Below are 21,850 nucleotides of genomic sequence, written 5' to 3'. Positions count from 1 at the left end.
TTTACAAAAAAAAAAGAATATAGCATGTGTGAATACAATACAAAAAAAAAAAGAAGGTGATGAATATGTGATCATATTTGCTTCACACACACACACACACACAGATGCTTAATGTCCATGAAGAGAACTACAAATGTCTAAAGCTATTACTTGCTAAATGGAAAATTGTGAATATAAGAAAACTTAGTCCTCAGTTTTGTATAACCTTAAGAATTGATCACAGAAGGTATGATTACGGATCGATAATTATGTCAATAGCAAAATTGTTAATCAGGCTACTAAAACAAACTGTGTCCCCCTCATTCAAATAAACTAAAACATGAGTGCATCTTCTGCTATTGTTGAGAGCTCCTGGGCAAAACTAATCTCACAGACAAAATAACCTGCAATCCCAAAGTTGCAAGACACAAAACAAGAGTGTAAGAACAAGAAATGGAGAAACACAGAACTTCACATTGGGTATTATATATATATTGCATTTTATTGCACTGCAATAGGGTTAACAACACACAATGAATCCATGATCAAACTTTAAGAACTTTCTCTACCATGACATGCATCCTATAAGCTAAAGGAATCCTACTTGAAGTTGTAACCAAGCTAAATTACCACACTTTGTATGGCTCAAGGACAAGTACCAAAAGAAACCTGATACCAACATGTGAATAGTGCCATGCAATTAAACAAAATGACCACCTTGTTTCACAAGCAAGAAGTCTCTTCTCCAATTTCACCTAAAAGCTCTCTCTCAGTAACACAAGCACCTTTCTGCTCTTCATTACACATTTTGAGGACAAGAGAGATAGGAAGCGATACTTGAACATAATTATTATAAAGCCACTTAGGGAAAACATATCTCTAAGAGGTCAAGTTTTGTTCCAATAACTTCTATGTGTCAGAGAAAGAACAAATTAGATACAGTAATATTTCCCAACTTTCATCCTAGAACAATGTAGATTTTGATATGTCCATCCTTGACTTTGCTTCAATGGTTCCATCATACCTTTAGGACCACAGACAAAAGGATCCAGGGACCCAAATGGCTTCCCTTTGTGAATCACTGGGACCATCTCTGAAATGCATATTTTGACCTGCACAAGCTTCATGTCCTAGAAAAAGGATAGGAAGGGACAAAGGCTCCTCCATTTCATGTGACAGCCACTTGGGTTGGACTCATTAGAGGATTCCAACCATGTGACCCCAGTGGAGCAACCTATCCTTTTTCATGTGATGACCACCACAACAAAGCTGTGGATCAGACGATTACAGCATGCCACTCCTTCTCTTTGGTCTCTTGAGCCCCTTCCCTTCCTTTTCCTCCTTTTGCCATCTTCAGTGGTCTTTGGCTTCATGCCTCAGACAATTTTGCATTCAAGGATGGTGGAAGAAGACAATGGAAGGAAGCATCAAGCACCAACATAATTCTATTCCATGATCCCATTCCTTTCAAAACTTTTGCTCTAATCAAGTTCTCTAATTAATATCTTAAAGTACTCTGGTGTTTTTGAAGTTGAACCTACTCACTCTGGGTCCAAAACCCCCAAGAATCTGTTGTAGCCTACTCTACTTTTTCTGCTCTTTTCTGATACTGATTGTAATTCCTACAACCACCATGAAAAAGCAGAATGATCATGCAAATATTTTATACAAGAGCTACCCAAAATCCAGCATAGTGCATCATCTTTATCCAAGCGTAAAGGGCATACCTTCAAGGGTTAACCCGATATCACCAAGACCCAACTTGCTCTGCAGTCAGTAAAAAAGATGAGACACTCAATGATAAGCACACTTGTCACTCTTCATATCTTGGGCTTCATATGACATTCCATTCTGTATCAGCCAGGCAAAGTAGAGCAGCTTTTGTTCTTCCTCCACTGTCTTCATTGTCTCTGATTGCACTTAAAACTTCCAAAAGCAATAATAAGAAATAAGTGAGAAATTAGAGACCATGAAGAACATCAGCAGAGAAATTATTTTGCGATAGCAAAAGAAATGCAATTATAGTCAAGTCATATGTCCATCCATTTCAACCCAAAATCCATATTTACATAGGAAAAACCACCCTCCCCAATCCAAAGGACAAACCACAAACCAAGCACACACCAAAATTTATCTCCACAGTGGACATCCCAGCGCGCCATCTCACACCATTCACCCTCTGATTAAGAGAGAATCCAACATAAAGATGGATATTGTCTTTTGACAGAAGAAAAGAAAAGAAAAAGGAGGAAATCAATTAGATTTTTCTTTTTGGTAATTGCTAATGAAAGAGAAGAAGTTTGCAGGTCAGAATAGAGAAGAGGAGCTGCTTTCCTAAAGATGGGAGCTTTTAGAATGCCTGGATGAAGTCGTCGGAGTTGGCAATGAAGTCGCGATAGGGCCAGGCTGGGCGGAGGAGCTTAAGGAGGAGCTGCGCCTTCCTCTTGGCCCGGTCGGAGCACCCGCCTTGCACCATCAGCAGCAGATGAGCCACCACACCGGCAGCCACCGCCTCCCTCTGCAGTGCCTCCGAACCCCCCAGAACCGCCACCAGCGCCCCCGCTGCGTGCTCCGCAGCCCTTCCCGATGCCTTCCACGCCATCAACCTCACTAGCGCCGCCACCGCGGCCGCCCCGCCCCCCCACCCCGCTACCACCGCCTCCCTTCCCCCTTCCCCACGGCACAGCAGTTCCACCGTTGCCAGCGCTCGCTCCAAATCGCTCGACGACAGCTCGCCCATCCTCCTCACCACCGCCGTGGCCGCACCGGCCGCTACAGCCCGGGCTCGGTTCTCCTTCGCTAGGCACATCGCAAGGAGCCCTCGAATCCCCACCCGTACCGCCCGCGGGTTACCCGGTTGTTCCACCAATGCCACCAGCCCCCCCATCAGCCCGTCCATACCCCCGATCGTGGCCCTGGTCTCCGCTGACCGCGTCCCCGTCGCGACCGACTCGATCACCGCCGCGGCGTTGATCCGCGCCTCCGACGACGGGTGTCCCTTCACAATCTCCCCCAGTCGGTGAAGCCTCTCCGGCCGAGTCGCCACCACCGCGCTCTCAGCCTCCGACAAAGGCAGCATGGACAGCACCGCCATGGCCTCCAGGGCTGGCTGGTCCGCGTCCGAGCACCCTGGTTGTTCCCCTCCCTCGAACGCAATCTCGAGGAGGGCCGAGCGGGTCTCGTGGGTGGATATCACAGCGCGATTCTTTTCGGACTCCCGCGCGAGGGCGCAGAGCCGGCGGAGCGCGGCGAGCCGCGAAGCGACGCTACCGACAGCGGCGGAGGCAAGGAGCGAGCGGACGAGGGGAGCGTCCGCCGGCTGCTTGGGGGTGGGGATGCGCTCGACGCCGAGGGAGCGGTGGGAGACGCACCAGTCCTGGATGAGGCGGCGGAGGGTGTGGTTGGGGATGAGGGTGAAGTCGGTGAGCCGGGTGCGCGTGACGGGGCAGGTGGTGTTCCCCGTCGCCACCCACGACTCGATGCTCGCCCGGTCGTACGTCTGCCCGGTGCACACCGTCACCGGATCCCGCATCAGCTCCAGCGAGATGGGGCACCGGAAGTGGTGCGGTATCGTCACTCCCGCTAGATCCAACGGCGCCACGCTCCCCGGCATCGCCAATCTCAATCCCCTCCTTCCTTCCAAGCTTTCCTGTCACGTCCCCTCGACGAATCGAGCGGAGCTCGCAAACTTTTGCTCGCTTTACGCAGGCGTCCTTCACGGTGAGAGGAGGCGTGCGGGTCGAACTGCTCTTATGCTTCGCCTCCGCACGTGCGTCTCCTAATTACGTGTCGCATCAAACGGTGGGATGGGGTCACACTGACGTGAAATGTCGGCAGTTTCCGTTCATCACAATCGTTCATCAACGAAGGACGGGAATCGCACTCGTAGTGATGGACGGCTCTGATGGGGGAGTCAAAGGAACTGGGGGTGGGGAAACGAGGGGCGGTCAAACATCTGGGCAGCCGACAGGTGAGCAGAGCCTGTGGCCAGTGTGAACCGTGAGGACGACGCCGTAGAGGAATTGACTCGGCCGATTAAACGGGGGACGGACTCGTCCCCCGACGCCTTATCCGACCCCGTTACAGGACACAGCCGCTTCAGCCAATCGTAACATCGTTGCGCGGCTTGCGCGAGCGTGTCAGGAGGGGAGGCGCGCACGCACGAATAAACACGGGTGACGTGTCGCGTAATCGTCGGGCGGCAGCAGGCGTGCGCGTGCGAAGGCGAAGGGAGGACCACCAGAATGCGTTGGGCCCGGGGCATGTCCGCGGTCAAACCGGCAGGAATGCATCGGTAACCGTGTTCGCGCTCCCTCCGCACGTGTTGACAGCTGGTGGGCCGACTGCGGTCAATTTGACCGGCCAAGGTTCGGAAGGCCACTGCATTGGATCTGATCAAATGTCGGCCGATCCAACGGCAGGGGGTGCGCTTGACGAAACACGAGTCAAGCGGACGGTGATGATCCCTTCATCGGCATTTGCGTGCGCTGTAGATAATAAAACGCCCATATATTTCTCTACATTAAGTTTTGCCAAATTTAGAAATCTTCAAGAGCATGAGGTTTTTTTTCTTTATTAGATAGAAGTAATTATATTAGGTGAAAGTGGTCTTAAAAGCATCATGTACCTTCTAATGACATTTCAATCCTCCTTTAGGAGACTCTATATTTCCATAAAATAATATCATTTATTTAGAAATCTATTACACATTGATAGGAACATCAAATGGATCATCACCCTTCCTTCCAAGGACACCATTAAAGCTGTGGGAACCTAATGCATCACCTTCAACATAGCTTCTCCTCTCATATAACTCACTCATACTTCAACTGGAGAGCATGCGATCATTCGCCAGGTCTGTAACTTGGGCGGCTCCACCTCCATCGCTTCTCTGGAAAGAGGAACAGAATCATCGCCTCGAGATAGCTACTACTAAAAGATGATCCCAGAGTCATATATGGCAGGCTGCACTTACCCTGTAGTAGTCCACAGCAATGAAGTTAGCCCAGCGATTGGCGGACGCACTGTAGCAAGTATTCAGCATGCTCTCAAGCGGCCCAGAATTGTGCTTGCATGCAGTGAAAAAGTACGGAATGGAGGGGAAGTAGTTCATCAGAACGAGCGATCTTGACGTCGTGTCCATTGGCAGGGACTCGGCTCGGTTCGGGCATGAGCCGTCCTCCATTCCTCCATCTCCATCTGCAACATCATAAGCACAACTCTTCAGGGATGCAGTCGAGAGAAGAAGGTCTGAGAAGTTGAAGCTTGAGCATGCAGTGCTTCCGCTTTCTCACATTGGTTCTCTACCACGTATCTCCACTGGTATGCGATGCCCTCGGAGGCTTCCTTGGTTTTTTCGGAGGTGAATACCACCAGGCGCTGGTTTGGGGTGATCATCTCGCTGACCAGAGGCCAGTCCTCTCCGTTCTTGGGCATGCTTGAGACCGGGAACCAGTACTTGAGCAGCCCAGAAGCATTGAAAACCTTTGTAAGACCCATGGGGGACGAGACATAATCTTCGATGAAGATCGTTATGATCTCCGAAGGGTTCGCTTCAAGAAAGTCTCGGATTTCGCCGAGCACATTGACGGCAGGTTGCTGCGCATGCACATGCAAGCGGTGTGTCTCAAGATGAGCGAAAAGGAGGCGAAGGAAATGAAGGAAGACATATATAGAGTACTGTGGCATTAGGAACTCACGAAGGCCAAGGCGTCGAAGCACTTGCCCTCATAGGAATGGCACAACCAGATGTCGGAGTCATAGTCATACATATCCAGCATCAATCCCCGAACACCGTGCTGAAATCACGTCACAGCCAAACAGGGTGAGATCAGCATAGAGCACTGAGACTCCTTCACCAGTTCATAGCTTTCTTGAGCTCATAATAGTTTGTCTTGGAATATATATACATATAATGTCGTCTCATTGAGCAGAAGCATATAAAGTTTGGGCACCTCAAAGAAGTGTCTACATTTCGATGTTTGAAGCGAATTCAAGGAGCAGTAGAAAAGGGAAAGTGGCAACGGCGTTTACCTCGAGCTGCTCGGTGACGGAGTCCTGCTGGTTCTTCTCGGCGACATTTTGCTTTCCGGTTAACGGTGGCGCGCCGAGTAGGGCGAACGAGTTGTGAGTCGTCAGCCAAGCGTACTTATTAAACGGCAGCCCGACGCCCTGTCACATCACAAGGTGAAGAACTCACATCTCCGTGGGCGAAGGAGGAGCATACATGGAAGAGATGAGGAGGGAGTTAAGGACCTCCGCTATGGGACTCTTGGGCTTGACCCGCGTACACCTGAGCCGGAAGTTGCCGTTGGCCAAGCATGTCTCGCAATGTAGACCGGGGTCGCAGTCCGAGTTGAACAAGCAGGTCTCACCAAGCTTCGTGTTGCGGAGACACCGAAAAGAAATACGTATAAGGTCAGGAGGAGAGACTGGGAGAAGGAGAAGAAGAGCAGAGGGATCGCTACGAACCTCAGCGGCCGAGGAAAACGAAGAGAGGAGACATAGTAGCAGCAGCAGCAGCAGCAGCGGAAGCGACGTTACCAGATGCCGCAGAGCTCTCAAGCTTCCCTGTAGACACCAAGACTTGAGTAAGGGACAAAGACAGAGGGGAGGCGTAGGCTAAATTACAGGAACACATACCATCATCATCAGCAGCATCTATCTCTCTCTCTCTCTCGTTCGGAGATGGAAGAATGGGATACTTCGATAGTTGAGAACTTTGGGTTATATAGATGTTGTTCTTTAGCAAAATTATATATATATATATATATATATATATATATATATATATATATATGTATATATATATATATGTATATATATATATATGTATATATATATATATGTATATATATATATATGTATATATATATATATATATATATATGTATATATATATATATATACATATATATATATATACATATATATATATATATACACATATATATATATATATATATATATATATACACATATATATATATATATATATATATATATACACATATATATATATATATATATATATATATATATATATATACACATATATATATATATATATATATATATATATATATATATATATATACACATATATATATATATATATATATATATATATATATATATATACACATATATATATATATATATATATATATACACATATATATATATATATATATATATATATATATATATATATATATATATATATATATATATATATATATATATATATATATAACCCAAAACTATATATACCTGATAAAACTTTAGTTTTTTTTAAATAATACTTTTATTTTAAATTTTACATTCTAAGGGATAAAAATAAATAAATATATATTTTGTATATTATGAAGGTAGTACACATTGCATCTATTATAGTATGGCAACCATCCTATGAAATATCAAACGTTTAAAATAGAAATGCCAACATAATTACTATAATAAAACCTGATCATACGAACAATTATTTCCATATAATGTGACAGCTTAATATTTATTTCATTGCCTTTTCATGCCCTTGTCAATTGATGGGTGGAAGGACCATTATTTTGGGAAAAAAAAATTGATGCCGAAATTAAGTTGATTTTTAACTCGAATAAAGGGAGCACTTTATTATGTATTATTTATATTATATCAATTTGGAATTTCACCAATCAAGGCAGGTGCGGAGACACTTCGATGAGGAGACCGGTGAGTTCATCTTCCGATCAAAAAGGGAAATTAAATGGATAACTCATTCCTAATCATGGAAATAATTAATTAGCTATATAGAAAATGATAGCCTGTTATTTGATGGTCTGTGCTAGTTTTATAGTTATGATCCTATTTATTGTGTTTAACTTTCCTATTATATAGACATCATGGGAAAAGATATTGATAAGTTATTGCTTGGATTGGACAATGCAAAGAGAAATGACTATGACAGAAACATATAAAACATTTATAGCAGGAAACAATTATCCCTATAGAATATTTGATATTATATATTCTGGGGATTAATGAAAATTTACATATACATTAAGAATGAACCCATTATGATCATTGTTGCGGACAAACGACAAAATATTTACTCTTAAGATGCACTTGCAACCTCGAAAAGATAATTGTTGGTGGTGCGGTTGTTCTACTTCATAGTAGATCATAGCATGGTCTGGGCTGCATGCAAGAGATGAAGACGGAGAAGGGAAGAGAGAGCAAAAGGAGAGACATCAACAACGGAGGAGCAAGCAAGGGTTGATGCAAATACAATGACCTAGAAAATATGAAGTTATTAGCCTCAAAATTTCTAGTTGGCATGACTTGCATCTTCTTGTTATTGTCATGGAATTTGTGATCTGAGATCCAACACTCATATATTGGAAGTGTAATTTCATACTGTGATTGAGACAAATACAATAATAATTAACAAGCTTAAGATTCTGCCAAAATGTTCACATATGGTAAACATCAAGTTTAAGATCATGCCGTAATGTACTCTTCCCTCGCAAACCAAATTATTCAGAACACTAGCATGAGTTCCCAGTAACATTTGATTTTGACACCCCAGTGAAACAATCTATAGCTCCTTGGGAAGAGATGTGCTGGCCTTGGGAGACCATCACTCGCTTGCAGATCCTGTAGCCATCAAAAACTCACCTTCACATACCAGGTTCCCGCCCACATATGCTTTTCCTTCCATCTTTGCTATTCCAAAACGTTTTTGCAATTTAGTCAGTGTCATTCTCATGATTAAGGTGTCCCCTGCAATCACGGGCTTCCGGAATCTCACTTTGTCGATTCCTGCAAAGAAGAAGTTTTCCCGAGAGCCACCAACTTCCGGTTGCAGCATAACTAGGCCTCCGACCTGGGCCATTGCCTACATGATAGCATCACTGCTTATCGTTAATCACCAACATGGACATAGATATTGCAGATATTGTCTAGGAAAAAAAACACAATTATTGCTATGTTCTCATTGAACATTTTTGAGTCTCTTTAATCCACCGAGATTAGGTGACGGTTTATCAAAAAACTCAAAGGTGCATGTGTTTCCCTTTTTTTTTTGCTGTGCTAAAAACTAAGCAAGCTGAGTTGCAGTATGAAGACTCTCCCCGGACTCTACACAAGAAAAAGCTAGAGCAATGGGTCTTTTTTTTTTTCTATTACAAACTTTGAAGTTAAAAAAGAAGTATGACAGCAAAAAATTGAGAAATTGAATTACATATCATAAGATTTTAGACTAATGTTATTAAAAGCAAGTAAAATAGGTTATGCAACCGACAACTCAAACTGAAATCATTAAGCACACAGCAACAAGAAACTAGAAAGATAATTTAGTTCATGGAAAACAAAATTTGAACAATCCGGTTTATAGCATATTTACAAATAACCACATTATGCTGACATTATTATTAAAAAAGTTACCGCTACATGAAAGCTATTATGCAATAAAGAGATCTCATGTCTGGATATCTTGTGGTATTATGATTTGGGTGTGTTTCCCTAACTAGTCAGGGTTTGGGCCATGCTGATAAAAAAACCCAAACTTTGTTTTGACTAGGGTAAGAATTGGTTGAAATAGATGTGACCCTATTTAAATCCACCTCGGTCCCATCCCACTTAAAAATCCAGATTGATCTTCACTAATACCCTCTCTTAAAAAACCTGCTATTTCTCCCTATCTCAAATCTTGATCTAATATATCTCCTCCATGCTCTCTCTCTTTCCCCTTTCTCCTAGTCTCCCTCCCTCCCTTACAACATGGTGGATTTGTCCCATAGAGAAAAAGGAAGGCTGTGAAGGGTGATAAACTTATATTTTCGTGGACATATCCAACAGACCTTCATCAACCAGGAATGGATTAGAAATCTAACCCTCTTATTGCTCCTTTCACTTCAATGTTTGTGGCTCATCCAAGAGTGACTGCAACGCAAGGTTGGCACTCCTGTGAATATCTGTATGATGGTCTACTATACATCACCACAAGGGCATAAAGAGCATTGCCAAGCTCCTCCATCTCTATTCCTCTCCCTCTCTGAACAGCTATGATAATCTACAAGTGCACCGCCAAGATCATCCCCCTTTGTCCCTCTAACCTTGTCTGGCGGAGAATAGCAGGGATTTCCTGTCACGACCCGGGTCTGATGAGCTAACTGGCCGATATCTCCATTTTGGTTCTCAACAGCGGACCAAAATGCTTAAGCGGGAGGTAACGTAGTACACTCATCAGGCCCCTATAAGCTAATCGCACATATTCCCCACTTCCGATGTGGGACTAATGGGATATTACATTATCCCCAACCCAATTAGCTTGACGTCCTCGTCAAGGTCAGACATATCCCAGATCGAACCCTAGCATAGTGCATGTGAGGTTTAACTCAGTGGTGGCTCCACGCCGTGATGAGTTCTCTGACTCCATCCACGGGTAGCCCTTTCCTACTGCAGCCCTCTCACCCTGCCCTAATGCTAGGTCGACTTTGATACCAAATGTCACGACCCGGGTCTGATGAGCTAACTGGCCGATATCTCCATTTTGGTCCTCAACGGCGGACCAAAATGCTTAAGCGGGAGGTAACGTAGTACACTCATCAGGCCCCTATAAGCTAATCGCACATATTCCCCACTTCCGATGTGGGACTAATGGGATATTACATTATCCCCAACCCAATTAGCTTGACGTCCTCGTCAAGGTCAGACATATCCCAGATCGAACCCTAGCATAGTGCATGTGAGGTTTAACTCAGTGGTGGCTCCACGCCGTGATGAGTTCTCTGACTCCATCCACGGGTAGCCCTTTCCTACTGTAGCCCTCTCACCCTGCCCTAATGCTAGGTCGGCTCTGATACCAAATGTCACGACCCGGGTCTGATGAGCCAACTGGCCGATAGTGCATGTGAGGTTTAACTCAGTGGTGGCTCCACGCCGTGATGAGTTCTCTGACTCCATCCACGGGTAGCCCTTTCCTACTGCAGCCCTCTCACCCTGCCCTAATGCTAGGTCGACTTTGATACCAAATGTCACGACCCGGGTCTGATGAGCTAACTGGCCGATATCTCCATTTTGGTCCTCAACGGCGGACCAAAATGCTTAAGCGGGAGGTAACGTAGTACACTCATCAGGCCCCTATAAGCTAATCGCACATATTCCCCACTTCCGATGTGGGACTAATGGGATATTACATTATCCCCAACCCAATTAGCTTGACGTCCTCGTCAAGGTCAGACATATCCCAGATCGAACCCTAGCATAGTGCATGTGAGGTTTAACTCAGTGGTGGCTCCACGCCGTGATGAGTTCTCTGACTCCATCCACGGGTAGCCCTTTCCTACTGTAGCCCTCTCACCCTGCCCTAATGCTAGGTCGGCTCTGATACCAAATGTCACGACCCGGGTCTGATGAGCCAACTGGCCGATATCTCCATTTTGGTCCTCAACGACGGACCAAAATGCTTAAGCGGGAGGTAACGTAGTACACTCATCAGGCCCCTATAAGCTAATCGCACATATTCCCCACTTCCGATGTGGGACTAATGGGATATTACATTTCCCATACCCAATTAGCTCAAGGATGGAAAAATTGAGTTTGGGGGTTGATCTGAGGACTAGGAGAGAAGGTGAAACCCAACCCTAAATATAACATTGCCCTATGGGGAATTTGATTGTTTGTTACTCCAACTTGAGCTACTTACAACTATTGATTGTAAACTTAAAACAACTAAAAAACTCTACAAATGGTCCAAATATTAATCTAAACAGCTGATAACATTATGATGAAGATCTTCATAAAGGTACCAAGAAGTTTTAAGAAAATATATACCAAACAGGAGACTTTAGTATTACCTAGGTTTAAGCTGAAAACATATAAGCTAGCATAGGCCCTAGATTCATGGCCCCTAGTGCAATTTGTTTGGTGCTTTCCATGTATTAGGTCTCCTATGAATATTAGGCTATTGCTAGAGTTGCTGCAACAAACAAGAGTAATGTTACTGCAAACTATTCTCAAACTATCAAAGATAATACAGGAATAGAAAAGAAGAGATCTGGTAAAAAGGTACGTATGACTTGAGAAAAATTCACTCTTTTCAGACTTAAATGGACGTGGCTATTCCAATTCCAATTTTAGAACACATGCCCAAACATGTAAGAGATACGGCCATTCCAATTCTTATTCTAACAGATTTCTAATTTTGAAACCATTTCTGATGCTAATGGCAAACAAAATGGCACCTATGCACAATTCATTGAGTATTATATATTATGGCTTACTCTGCTTCATTTGCCTCAACAAGTGGATGACAAGCACATATCCATTCCTTGTGTCATCTACCCATAAAATTTGGGCCCAGATTTTTTTGACACTGATGTCGAGAGTATGGATTCAAAAAAAATCTGAGATCATCCTATATACTTTGCAAAGTTGCAAGTGTGACGACTTGTTTGGCTTCTACTGTAAGATTCATCTGCAAGAATCTCCAAAATCAAGAATGCTCACAAAATCTTTTGAACATGTAGCTGAGATTTCAAATTTTATAGGAACAACCATAATCTGTTTGAGTAGATTGAAATTAGAAATAAAATTTTCATCTTAATCATGAACAGATGTAGCTTTCAGTTACTTTAGCATGGCGCTACTATTATAGTTAAAATGCACTAGAGTCTCAAGAAAATGCTCTCTTTTTCCTGTAATATATGGATGAAAGAATGTTATACAGAAAGCTCCAAAAACGATTATCATGACCTGACATGATAGACACACTCAGTTCTTGGATAAAGAGAGAAATAATGCTTAATTGAGTAGTAGTCTCATATTGTCTTATCAAATTGCAATATGGAAGCAACAAAATATCAACTCATCAATGAAAAACACACAATATGCATCATCAGAGAGAAATGATTTCCTCCAATGGAGGATCATGCTTTCACGGCTTCACCATCTTTACCATCGAAAAATCTCCAGTTAAGTGCTATTCAGCTGATCTTTTCAGTCCCCTAGGTTTTACTGTAAGAAAATGTGACATGAGAATATCTATCAAATCCTTCGATAAAAAAAAAATTCCCTGCATCTTGTTCGCAGTAATTATAAACTAGAAGGGGAAAATGGGAAAATGCATTGTTGAGATTAAGTAGATACCTCAACCATGAGAACCCCTGGCATTATCGGACGCTCAGGGAAATGTCCAGGGAAGAAGTTATCATTAATGGTAACGTTCTTGATACCAACAGCTGTAACTCCAGGCGTGTATTCGATCACTCTATCGACCAATAAGAACGGAAACCTAAAATCCCCACAGTTAGTTCAATCCCCAGAAAACCTACGTAGATCAATAATACAAACCAGAACCCGAGAGGCAGAATATTCTCACCGATGTGGCAGAATGTTGCGGATCTGGTTGATGTCCATGACAGTCGGAAACGGCGGAAAGCCTTCAAAATAACCAATAAAAATCAGATCTTTAAGCAACGAAAAAAGGAAAAAAGAACCGTAAATCACTGATCTCGAAGCAAAATAACAAGAAAGGAACCAACTTTTCTCGACGGGAACCTCCGCTTCCACCTTGACCGCGCCGTCCACGGAGCAGCGTGTCACGAAGCGGTTCTTTATATCCAATCCCAGTGCCAAGGTGGAAGGTCTGGGGTTTGAGATTGATAAAGGGGGAGCGCTCCTCGCGCTAAGCGCCGGGGAGGACGAGAATAGGGGCTGCGAGTGCAAGGGGAATCTCGCCATAACCGAAGCTTCCATCGGAGAGCAAGTGAGCGAGCCAGTGGAGTCGAGCTGAAAAGAGAAGCGGGGAGGGACGGAGGAAACAAGGTGAGAAGGGTCCCGCGGTTGGAATTGGCGGATTAAATGGGCGATGCGAAGGGCATGCCACCCTGTCGGGGACGACTCCCTTGAAGTTTGAACGGTTCAGATCACTCATTTCAGGTGGGCCCAGAAATGTACGTGATCCTGACGGTTCAAAAGTACTGGAGGCAAGTAAGGGTCAGAGGCGGAGGTGACGAGGTTCTCTGTGATTGATCTGCTGTAATGGCGTGAAGAAGGAGGCCATATCGATGTTGGATGCGACAGTGAATTGGGCTCAGGCCAGATTGGAGACTCTCAAATTGGGCCATAGATTCAGTTCAAGTTCTTACACAACATGATTACTTAATCATGTTGGTAGGGTTACTTAGCATATTCTCCTACACGAGGATTATGGTTGAAAAGATTTCCCAACTCGATCCTTTCAACGCTCAAATTAATTACTCGAGTTAAGTGAGCATAATTATGAATAATAAAAAGTGATCCTGGTACTTAATTTTTAAGATTCACTTAACCATTTGTAGACGTAGGTGACAATATTGGAGATAATCTCTAACAACTTATTTTGAACCATATCCACGTGGGCACAGACTGATGAGAGAGTAGTATTTGTCTTTTTCTTTTAAGCTTGGATAGTATGTGAAGAACACAAATTGGATAATGAATGGTTGTCGATATTCTCCGTATCAATAATCAAATAACAAATGAGCAACAAGGATTTGTATTTGTGCGAAGGATTAAACTGATCATAAATTAGCTCCAAAACAATGTTTTGATGAACCACTGGAAAAGAGAGATCACTCATCAATTCTCCAAATACAATGACAGTAACAAATCTGAAGTAATACACAAATATAATGTCTTAACATAAATTCTCCAAATACAATGTCTGCTGGTAAACCTGTGTTCAAGTAAAAGAAAGAACCCATTAATTGCTGATTGAATCAGAAGAAAAAAAAAAATCCAGTAACCACGAGCCCCAAAAAACAATCATTCATTTGATGTATCAAACAACAAAATTATCTAAAGTTCCAAGATACTATTTTCTAGGAGTTCTAGCGAGTGATGCTCCTACTACGAGATAATGTTCTCATGAACCCAGAGAAATTTGAGGACGAAGAAGAGAAAAAAGAGAGTGCCGAAGACTGACGGGAACTCCTTTCTCTGCCATTGGAGACAGTACAGCTGCCTATGATCTCTAAATCTTTGGCTTCGTCACCACTAGGATGTTGCAAGAATATGTTATGTTCTGGCCTCTCGTCTCCAATCATGAAGTCATCCAAAGTTGTCAATGATTTCAACTGTCGGCTCAGGGAAGCGATCGTCTTCTGGCATTCTTCCAATTTCCCAGCAGCCATGGCAAGTTCTTTCTCCTGCTTCACATACAACATATTAAAGTCAACTAGGTATGAGGTCAAACTTTAACTATCGACAACAAGTGACATTTGCTTTAAAACAATAAGTGGAACAGTGATATGAAGCAGTATTTAACTACTAAATTATCATAGCAGATGTTAGTTGGCTCAAGAAATCGATGATCTCTGCTATGCTATTAAAAGTGGATCGTAGATTCAGGTTGAGCCACCATAGTATCAAGAGAGTCGAAGCACCAAATGAATCGTCAGGTTGATAAGGAGTACCGGGAAAAGGAAAACCAAAAAATATGATAAGGTTCACCTGCTTTATTTTAATTTCCCGGTTGGACTTTGCAACTCTCCATAAATCAGCTTCTCGTTTCATCCTCAACAAATCACCCTCCAATTTATGACACCTGGCTGCAAATTCTGCAGATGATGCTCTTTCCTCTTCAATTTTTCCTTTCAACGAGACCACATTGCCACTCAGCTTCACGACGTCCATATGTGCTGATGCAAGTTGGATTTCCAGTGTTTTTTTTGCTGCGTCTGCAGCATCCACTTTGGTGGCAAACTCATGTGCTGACTTGAGATCAACCTCCAGTTTCTTTCTTGCTGCCTCGGCAGCTTCTACTTGAATGGCAAATTCAGCAGCTAATTTTGTCTTCTCCTCAGCTTTCAGTTCCCAGAAGTCAACCTTCTCCTGTAGTCTCCAAACTTCTGAATTTGCATGCTCAAGCTGAGATGCCATTGCCTTTCCTTTTGCCTCCAAAGCCTCTTTTTTGGCTGTCAATGCTGAAGCCAATGCTCTACCCTCCATGACCTGGCATTCTATTAGTCCAACTGTCTCTTTTAGATTACTGATTTCTAGCTGAGCTGACTTGAGCTGAGAGTCCAGTGCCTGTCTAGCAGCCTCAGCAATCTCTATCCTAGCTTTAAATTCAGCAGACGATACTCTCTCAGCCTCAAAACTTTCTTGAAAGAAGGATACCTTCTCGCAGAGCTTTCCATTTTCTGAGTGTGCTGACTCTAACTCAGTCTCCAGTTCCTTCCGCTTTCCCTCCAAATCCATGACTTCACTTGTTGACAAATCTATCTTTGTTTGCAGTTCAACTATTTTATTTTCAGCTGCTGCCAGCAGATTGCAAGATCTCTCAGTATGTGATTGGGACAAAGCTATCTCCAATTCTCCTTTCTCATGTTCCAGCCACTCAACTTTTTCTTCTAATTCAACTATTTTTTTATTCATAATTTCATTTTTGATTTTTAGGGGGCTGACTCTTCTAACAACTTGGTCATACTGAGTTTCTGGCTTAAAGGCAACATTTTCATGATCGATCTCGGGCAAAGCAACGAGTCTCTCCATCTCAAGGAAATCATCCATAAGCTCAATCTCTACAGATGTGTTGAGGTTTCTTGATCTTGCTTTCTCACTCTTGAACTGATCAAGTTCTGCAATTAAAGAAGATGCCCATGAATCTGCGCAGCTCGTTTCACTATCTATACCAAACAAACGTTCTCCACTATCTGCTTGACTGTCAGGGGAAGATCCCACACAAACTGAGCTCGCAACCGGCTTGTGATCGCTTACTGATGACAACCTACGGTTTATACTCTGCAATCGATGACATTCAGCTTCAAGTTTAGTGACTTTCTTTATGCTCTCTAAGTGTTGCTTGCTAGCTGTTTCTGCTGCTTTGTTGCTTAGCTCCCTCTCTAGCAATAAAACCTGGAGATCTTCAGATTGAGAGCGGAGCTCAATCTTCAGAGCTGTATTTTCTTTCTCAACAGCTTCAACTCTAGTCTGAAGTCCACGATCAAGTATTACATGATCAGTCTTTCCAGCTTGAAGCTGTGCTTTGAGTTCCACGAGTTGTTTTTCAAGCTCACGCTTCTCAGATTCCCACTCACATATCTTCTCCTCTCCATCCTCCTTCAATTGATGGAGCTGTTTGACACATTCCTTGAGGGCCTCGTCAAGTTGGCTATTTTTTTCTTCAAGGGCAGAGTTATTCTGGAGTGCAATTTCAAGATGATGCTTTACGACTGCAACCTCAGATTCTGCCTGTTCCCAGCCTATCAAATTTCAGAGTAAAAACTACAAATGAATGTGAAAAATAAGAAGTAAACAAGCTGTATTTTAATTGGAAAATTGCAAGCTATTAACTTTTATCATCTGTGAGATGGCTAAAAGAATTCCGCTAGCGAACAGGTTAATTAGATGTTCTCCCCATGTTACTCAAATCCCTAAAAGTACTGTCTGTAGTATAACTTGCATAAGATGTGTATATTCAGTAAAATTCTAAAAAAAGAAAAATAATAAAAATTGGTCCATTGTACCATAAGAGGCAGTTTGATCCATCAGTATTAACTGCACCACGTGGTATTCATTTAAGGAAGCATAATACATATATGTTCAAAACGTCATTTCTCTTAACCTTATGGTAGCTGTAACACTAGCTCTTAGAATTACGCTAACAAGGGATTACTACATATGAGACCAATTACCCGAAACAGCATCTTCTGCAACTTTAGCATGCTGATTGACAAGATCCTCTTTAGCACTGATGTTCAGAAGAGCAGCTGATAATTTCTCAGTCAATCTCTTAACAGTTTGATTAACTTCACCATCATAAGTACTGGATGAAACTTCTGACGATTGAGCATGGTCAACTGAAGCATCATTCGGAGAAGACCTCAGTGCTTCCTGATTTAAAAACCAATAGGGCTAATTATTGCTTTGAAGCTTATACATCTTATAACAGAGTACAGTAAATCATAATTATACATCAGTCATCAGTTTCTTTGAGAAGCACTTGTGCACATGTTAATAAATCTGGTCAGTGGAAAATGTACATATATTTACATAGGTAATGAAGAAAAAACTCACCTTTTCGACCTAATTTGACCAACATACGCAGCTCTATGATGGTGTGCCATTGGAAACCTAGGACTATCACAATAGGCAGTGGCCTAGGAACCTCCAACATGCCCTATTATGGTCTACATCTTTGAGGGAAAACAGATAAAGGCAAGCAGCACTGAACACCAGAAAATAAAACAACCTCATGCATGATGAATATTATCACAAGATGCTAAACACAATGCCACCCCTCAGTTCCCATATGTAAATGGACAGATTATGGAGAGATCAAGAATAGGAAAAGAAGTGCTCTAGTTATCTCAAATCAATCACCTAACCCTCTATATAGAAGGCGGATAAGTTCCAAGATAATAGGTGTTCTTGTCTGATAAGGCAAGATTTCCTATTAAGATAAAATTTCATCCCATATTAGAGTGTATCCAACATCACCCACCTACCCCAATAGGAATAAATCACATTTCTTTCATAACAATATAACTTGCATGCTGTGAGGTAAGACATCGATATCTACATATTCTTCTTACTAAAGGTAAAATCCATGTCAAATCTCCATTTGATCAGCGTGGCACTTTCCTCTCCACTAGTTAGCAGTAGAACCGAACATACAATTGCTAATGCACATGCACATGTCTTCTTGTCACTTGAAAATGTTCTTTTACAAAATATTCACTTTATTTTATTCTTTATTTAAATGTTTTGAAACATTTGGCAACATAACATTAAGCAATGAAATATCTCAAAAAAAAAAGAAGAAAAAGGACAAGACAAATTGGTGGCTCAAGTACATATGGAAAGTAATTAGTGGTTCAACACTTCATTTACTAATGTCCTGCAAGTATCAATTTTGTTCCAGCTGAATCCCAACATGACAATGGGTATAGCAAAATTGACTCTCTGCCCAAAAACAATGGTGGCGAATGACTGCTCAAGGGTCTCCTAGGCTCCTATGGACCAACCACATCTCATATTTGTAATTTAAGGTATGCCCAAGTCTGTTCTTCAGGATGCTACATGTCCACTCAAGTTGAATCATGTTGATTTTCAAAAATCTCATCCTCCATCTCCTCTGATGCATATAGGAACATCATCCCACACCAAGGAGACTAGGACTCCCAGGGTCATGCCTCCTAGAGAGAACAAGGAGGTCACATAAGTGTACATAGATGATAGAATCATCTTCTTCCCAATTGGCATTTGAGGGTAGTATGTCATATAATAGGAATTTCTTGGCTTGTCTGGATAGCTCACATATCTAAGATACCCCATGACAACATAACAGTCCGCAATAAGACAAATGCCAAGAATGCAATACATCACCAAGTATGTGCATATAAAACATGCAACCTTGTTATGAAAAGATCATGATAATGCAAAATAAAATTCAAGACAATGTAGTCTCGCACCCTGACATAGTTCAAATCTATAATTTGATTAATCAGGGGATCAGCTATCTATTCACTGGTCAAGAAACATAATCTAACCTTTGTTTTGTGGATCAAGTCATGAAGGAAGAAGCATTAAATATTTTCATGAATTGTTTTTGGTGTGGTACATTTACAAGAAATTTATGCTCAAACACTTAGCAATCATCAATATTTCAATAATCTCCTTCTCAAGCTCCGACTGAACTGTAAAAGAAGTATTTGTTTTTTAAATATCAAAAGCTAAATAATTTTGTTAGCAGTAAACATTTTCAATGACAAGCAGTCTTCTTCTTCTTCTTCTTCTTCTTCTTCATAAAATGCTCTATTTCTTCCTGTTGGAAAAGCAGATTTGAAACCACGAGCACCTTTGATCATCTACAGAGTTCAAAACTGAAGAATTATCTTGGAATAAATGGAAAGAGGGCAACATGCTAACCTGGTCATCAGAGTAATTTTCAGAATGAGAGGAAGCTGATCCTGGACTCTCAGTCTCGTCCGGGCTCTTCTCTGATGATTTGCGTCTCAAAAGCCAACCCCGATGGTCCATTCCACAATGTCAACCGTCAAATGAATCACAACACTTTGCTATCGCATCTGATCACTACTTCCCCCGTTCAGCAGTAGCTCAAAACCCCGAAAATTTACTTCACTGATTAGAATCATAGAATCGCTTATCAAAATAAAAAAGCCTTTATTCCTCCACTGATTAGAATCAAACCTAAATCAGATGGAAAACGCAATAAATAGCAAATGCAGCCAAGAAGAACCAAATGTTAACCCATCCTTCAACCAAAACACCGACAAAACTGCAAGTTTCTTCGTAACGATGACAAAAAGGCTCGACAAGAAACGTCAAAACTATTCAAGATTGCATCTTCCCTAGAAGGAACAGAATCACAATAAAAGCAAAAGCAACTAAAGACCAAATCGACAAAGAACAAGAGAGGTAGTAATCAAGCCTGAAGAACCTGTCTAGCATCACAAAATTTCATCTTCTCAACCAATATACTCTCATCAATCATAATCGAGAGGGAACATATCCAAGTACTCCTCGGAGACATAAAGACGCTCGCGAAGTCGTCATTCGTACCGGACGAAAGGAATGTCAGAGGACACGAAACCGGCGCTCCGATTATTCCTTAAATTTCCGATCATTTACACATGCAAACTCTTCGCCGCTATTAGATTAAGCTCCTAAACTCACCCTTCTCTGAGGCAAGGCATGTGAGAGGGAGCACAAAAGTCGCCTCCTGGGGGACACTATGCAGCTTTATTTTTTCTTGTTCCACTGGGACTCTCGGCCTCATCCGGAACTCAGCCGCAGGAGTTGCACACTGCCTCTTGTTCCTCTCCGAGCGCTTTCTCCTTCTGCCGTTCTAAGTATCGGCTTCACATGAGAGAGAGGTTTTCCATCTAAAACACTTGCTTTTCATGGTTTCCTTCTCTCTTGATCTCTTCATCTGTCTTTATATTGGTTGATTTAGTGCTGAAGGAGAGGCCGACTCTCCTGCCATGCTCTACTTTTCTTAACAGGGATTGTTTGACTATGCTTGATCATGTAGTATACTTTTGTACTGCTATTAATTGTGGATAGAGTGAAGGGGAGTACATGTCAGATGGTTATTGTGGTTAACAAAGCCTCAGCTTATGGATCACATAATGTTTTGTTTCTTTTGGAGCTAATTTTTCATGTTGAGAATGAAGACAATGACATTTTAGGATCAAACTCATCAACATTTGAGTATCACTTGAGGAACATATTATATATAGCCTTAAGTTCAAACATCTATGTGCTAATCTATTCAAGGACTCTTTTTTAATATGCATTAATAATATATGAATTACTTTGAAAGATTAAGATTTCTTTAAGTCCTAAATCCTAAATCCTAAACACTATCTCATCCTTACCCTCCTCTAATTGTAAGATCACATTTACTAGTGCAAGTTATATAGGCAAGATATTTAAGGGAGGAGGTAGGAAGGACAGTATGAATGAACCCTACCTTGATATCATCATCCCTTGTGTAATTCACCTAAGATAATTTTTTAATATCTATTGGTTAATTTATTTTGTTAATGCATATATCAATAACATTGCATTTAAATTCACTTTGTGTATTGATGGAGGACAGTACTTTATCAATGCTTATCATAGGATTTAATTCCAGAACTTAACAAGACAAAGACAAAGAGAAGAACCATAACATTGATGTTTTATCTTTTGGAATCTGATGTATATGATTAATAATAAATCACTGTGAATTGAGGGGAGGGAATAAGATCTAGGATATCTAAAATAAAAATCATGAAACATGAAAAAATAACTGAAATTATTATCTACATAGATATGTTTTGGATGCAATTTTGATGCCAGCTTGATGACTACTACAATGGCAGACAAAGAGAAGTGTTCT

The 21,850-nt window shown here is 41.8% G+C and overlaps 4 protein-coding genes across 6 annotated transcripts; all 4 read right to left on the bottom strand.

Moving 5' to 3' along the window:
• Positions 1-1,998: 1,998 nt before the first annotated feature.
• On the bottom strand, positions 1,999-3,713 carry LOC135622796 (U-box domain-containing protein 26-like). Its single transcript, XM_065124980.1, has one exon. It carries the CDS (start codon positions 3,590-3,592, stop codon positions 2,330-2,332), a length of 1,263 nt encoding a protein of 420 aa, XP_064981052.1. The 5' UTR covers positions 3,593-3,713; the 3' UTR covers positions 1,999-2,329.
• Positions 3,714-4,804: 1,091 nt separating this feature from the next.
• Positions 4,805-6,544, bottom strand: LOC135624000 (PI-PLC X domain-containing protein At5g67130-like). Its single transcript, XM_065127468.1, has 7 exons — positions 6,451-6,544; positions 6,235-6,357; positions 6,013-6,150; positions 5,679-5,777; positions 5,274-5,577; positions 4,955-5,178; positions 4,805-4,870 (listed from the first exon to the last, which is right to left on the bottom strand). The coding sequence occupies exons 4-7, from the start codon at positions 5,757-5,759 to the stop codon at positions 4,805-4,807; spliced, it is 675 nt and encodes a 224-aa protein (XP_064983540.1). The 5' UTR covers positions 5,760-5,777; positions 6,013-6,150; positions 6,235-6,357; positions 6,451-6,544.
• Positions 6,545-8,376: 1,832 nt separating this feature from the next.
• On the bottom strand, positions 8,377-13,798 carry LOC103997424 (uncharacterized). The gene is made up of 4 exons (XM_009418632.3): positions 13,500-13,798; positions 13,337-13,397; positions 13,105-13,249; positions 8,377-8,851 (listed from the first exon to the last, which is right to left on the bottom strand). Exons 1-4 carry the CDS (start codon positions 13,711-13,713, stop codon positions 8,594-8,596), a joined length of 678 nt encoding a protein of 225 aa, XP_009416907.2. The 5' UTR covers positions 13,714-13,798; the 3' UTR covers positions 8,377-8,593.
• Positions 13,799-14,595: 797 nt separating this feature from the next.
• LOC135622794 (filament-like plant protein 3) lies at positions 14,596-21,278 on the bottom strand. 3 transcript variants are annotated; one of them, XM_065124976.1, is made up of 5 exons: positions 20,641-21,278; positions 19,873-20,154; positions 17,637-17,835; positions 15,451-17,204; positions 14,596-15,146 (listed from the first exon to the last, which is right to left on the bottom strand). In XM_065124976.1, exons 2-5 carry the CDS (start codon positions 19,981-19,983, stop codon positions 14,829-14,831), a joined length of 2,382 nt encoding a protein of 793 aa, XP_064981048.1. In that variant the 5' UTR covers positions 19,984-20,154; positions 20,641-21,278; the 3' UTR covers positions 14,596-14,828. The 3 variants fall into 3 exon arrangements, with proteins under 3 accessions (XP_064981048.1, XP_064981047.1, XP_064981049.1); XM_065124975.1 differs by having other exon boundaries at positions 19,873-20,085; XM_065124977.1 differs by lacking the exons at positions 19,873-20,154; positions 20,641-21,278 and having other exon boundaries at positions 15,451-17,193; positions 17,637-17,768.
• Positions 21,279-21,850: the final 572 nt, after the last annotated feature.

This window comes from Musa acuminata, chromosome BXJ2-9, assembly GCF_036884655.1.
Source record: "Musa acuminata AAA Group cultivar baxijiao chromosome BXJ2-9, Cavendish_Baxijiao_AAA, whole genome shotgun sequence".
NCBI lineage: Eukaryota > Viridiplantae > Streptophyta > Magnoliopsida > Zingiberales > Musaceae > Musa > Musa acuminata.
This window is presented reverse-complemented; position numbering and strand designations above follow the sequence as displayed.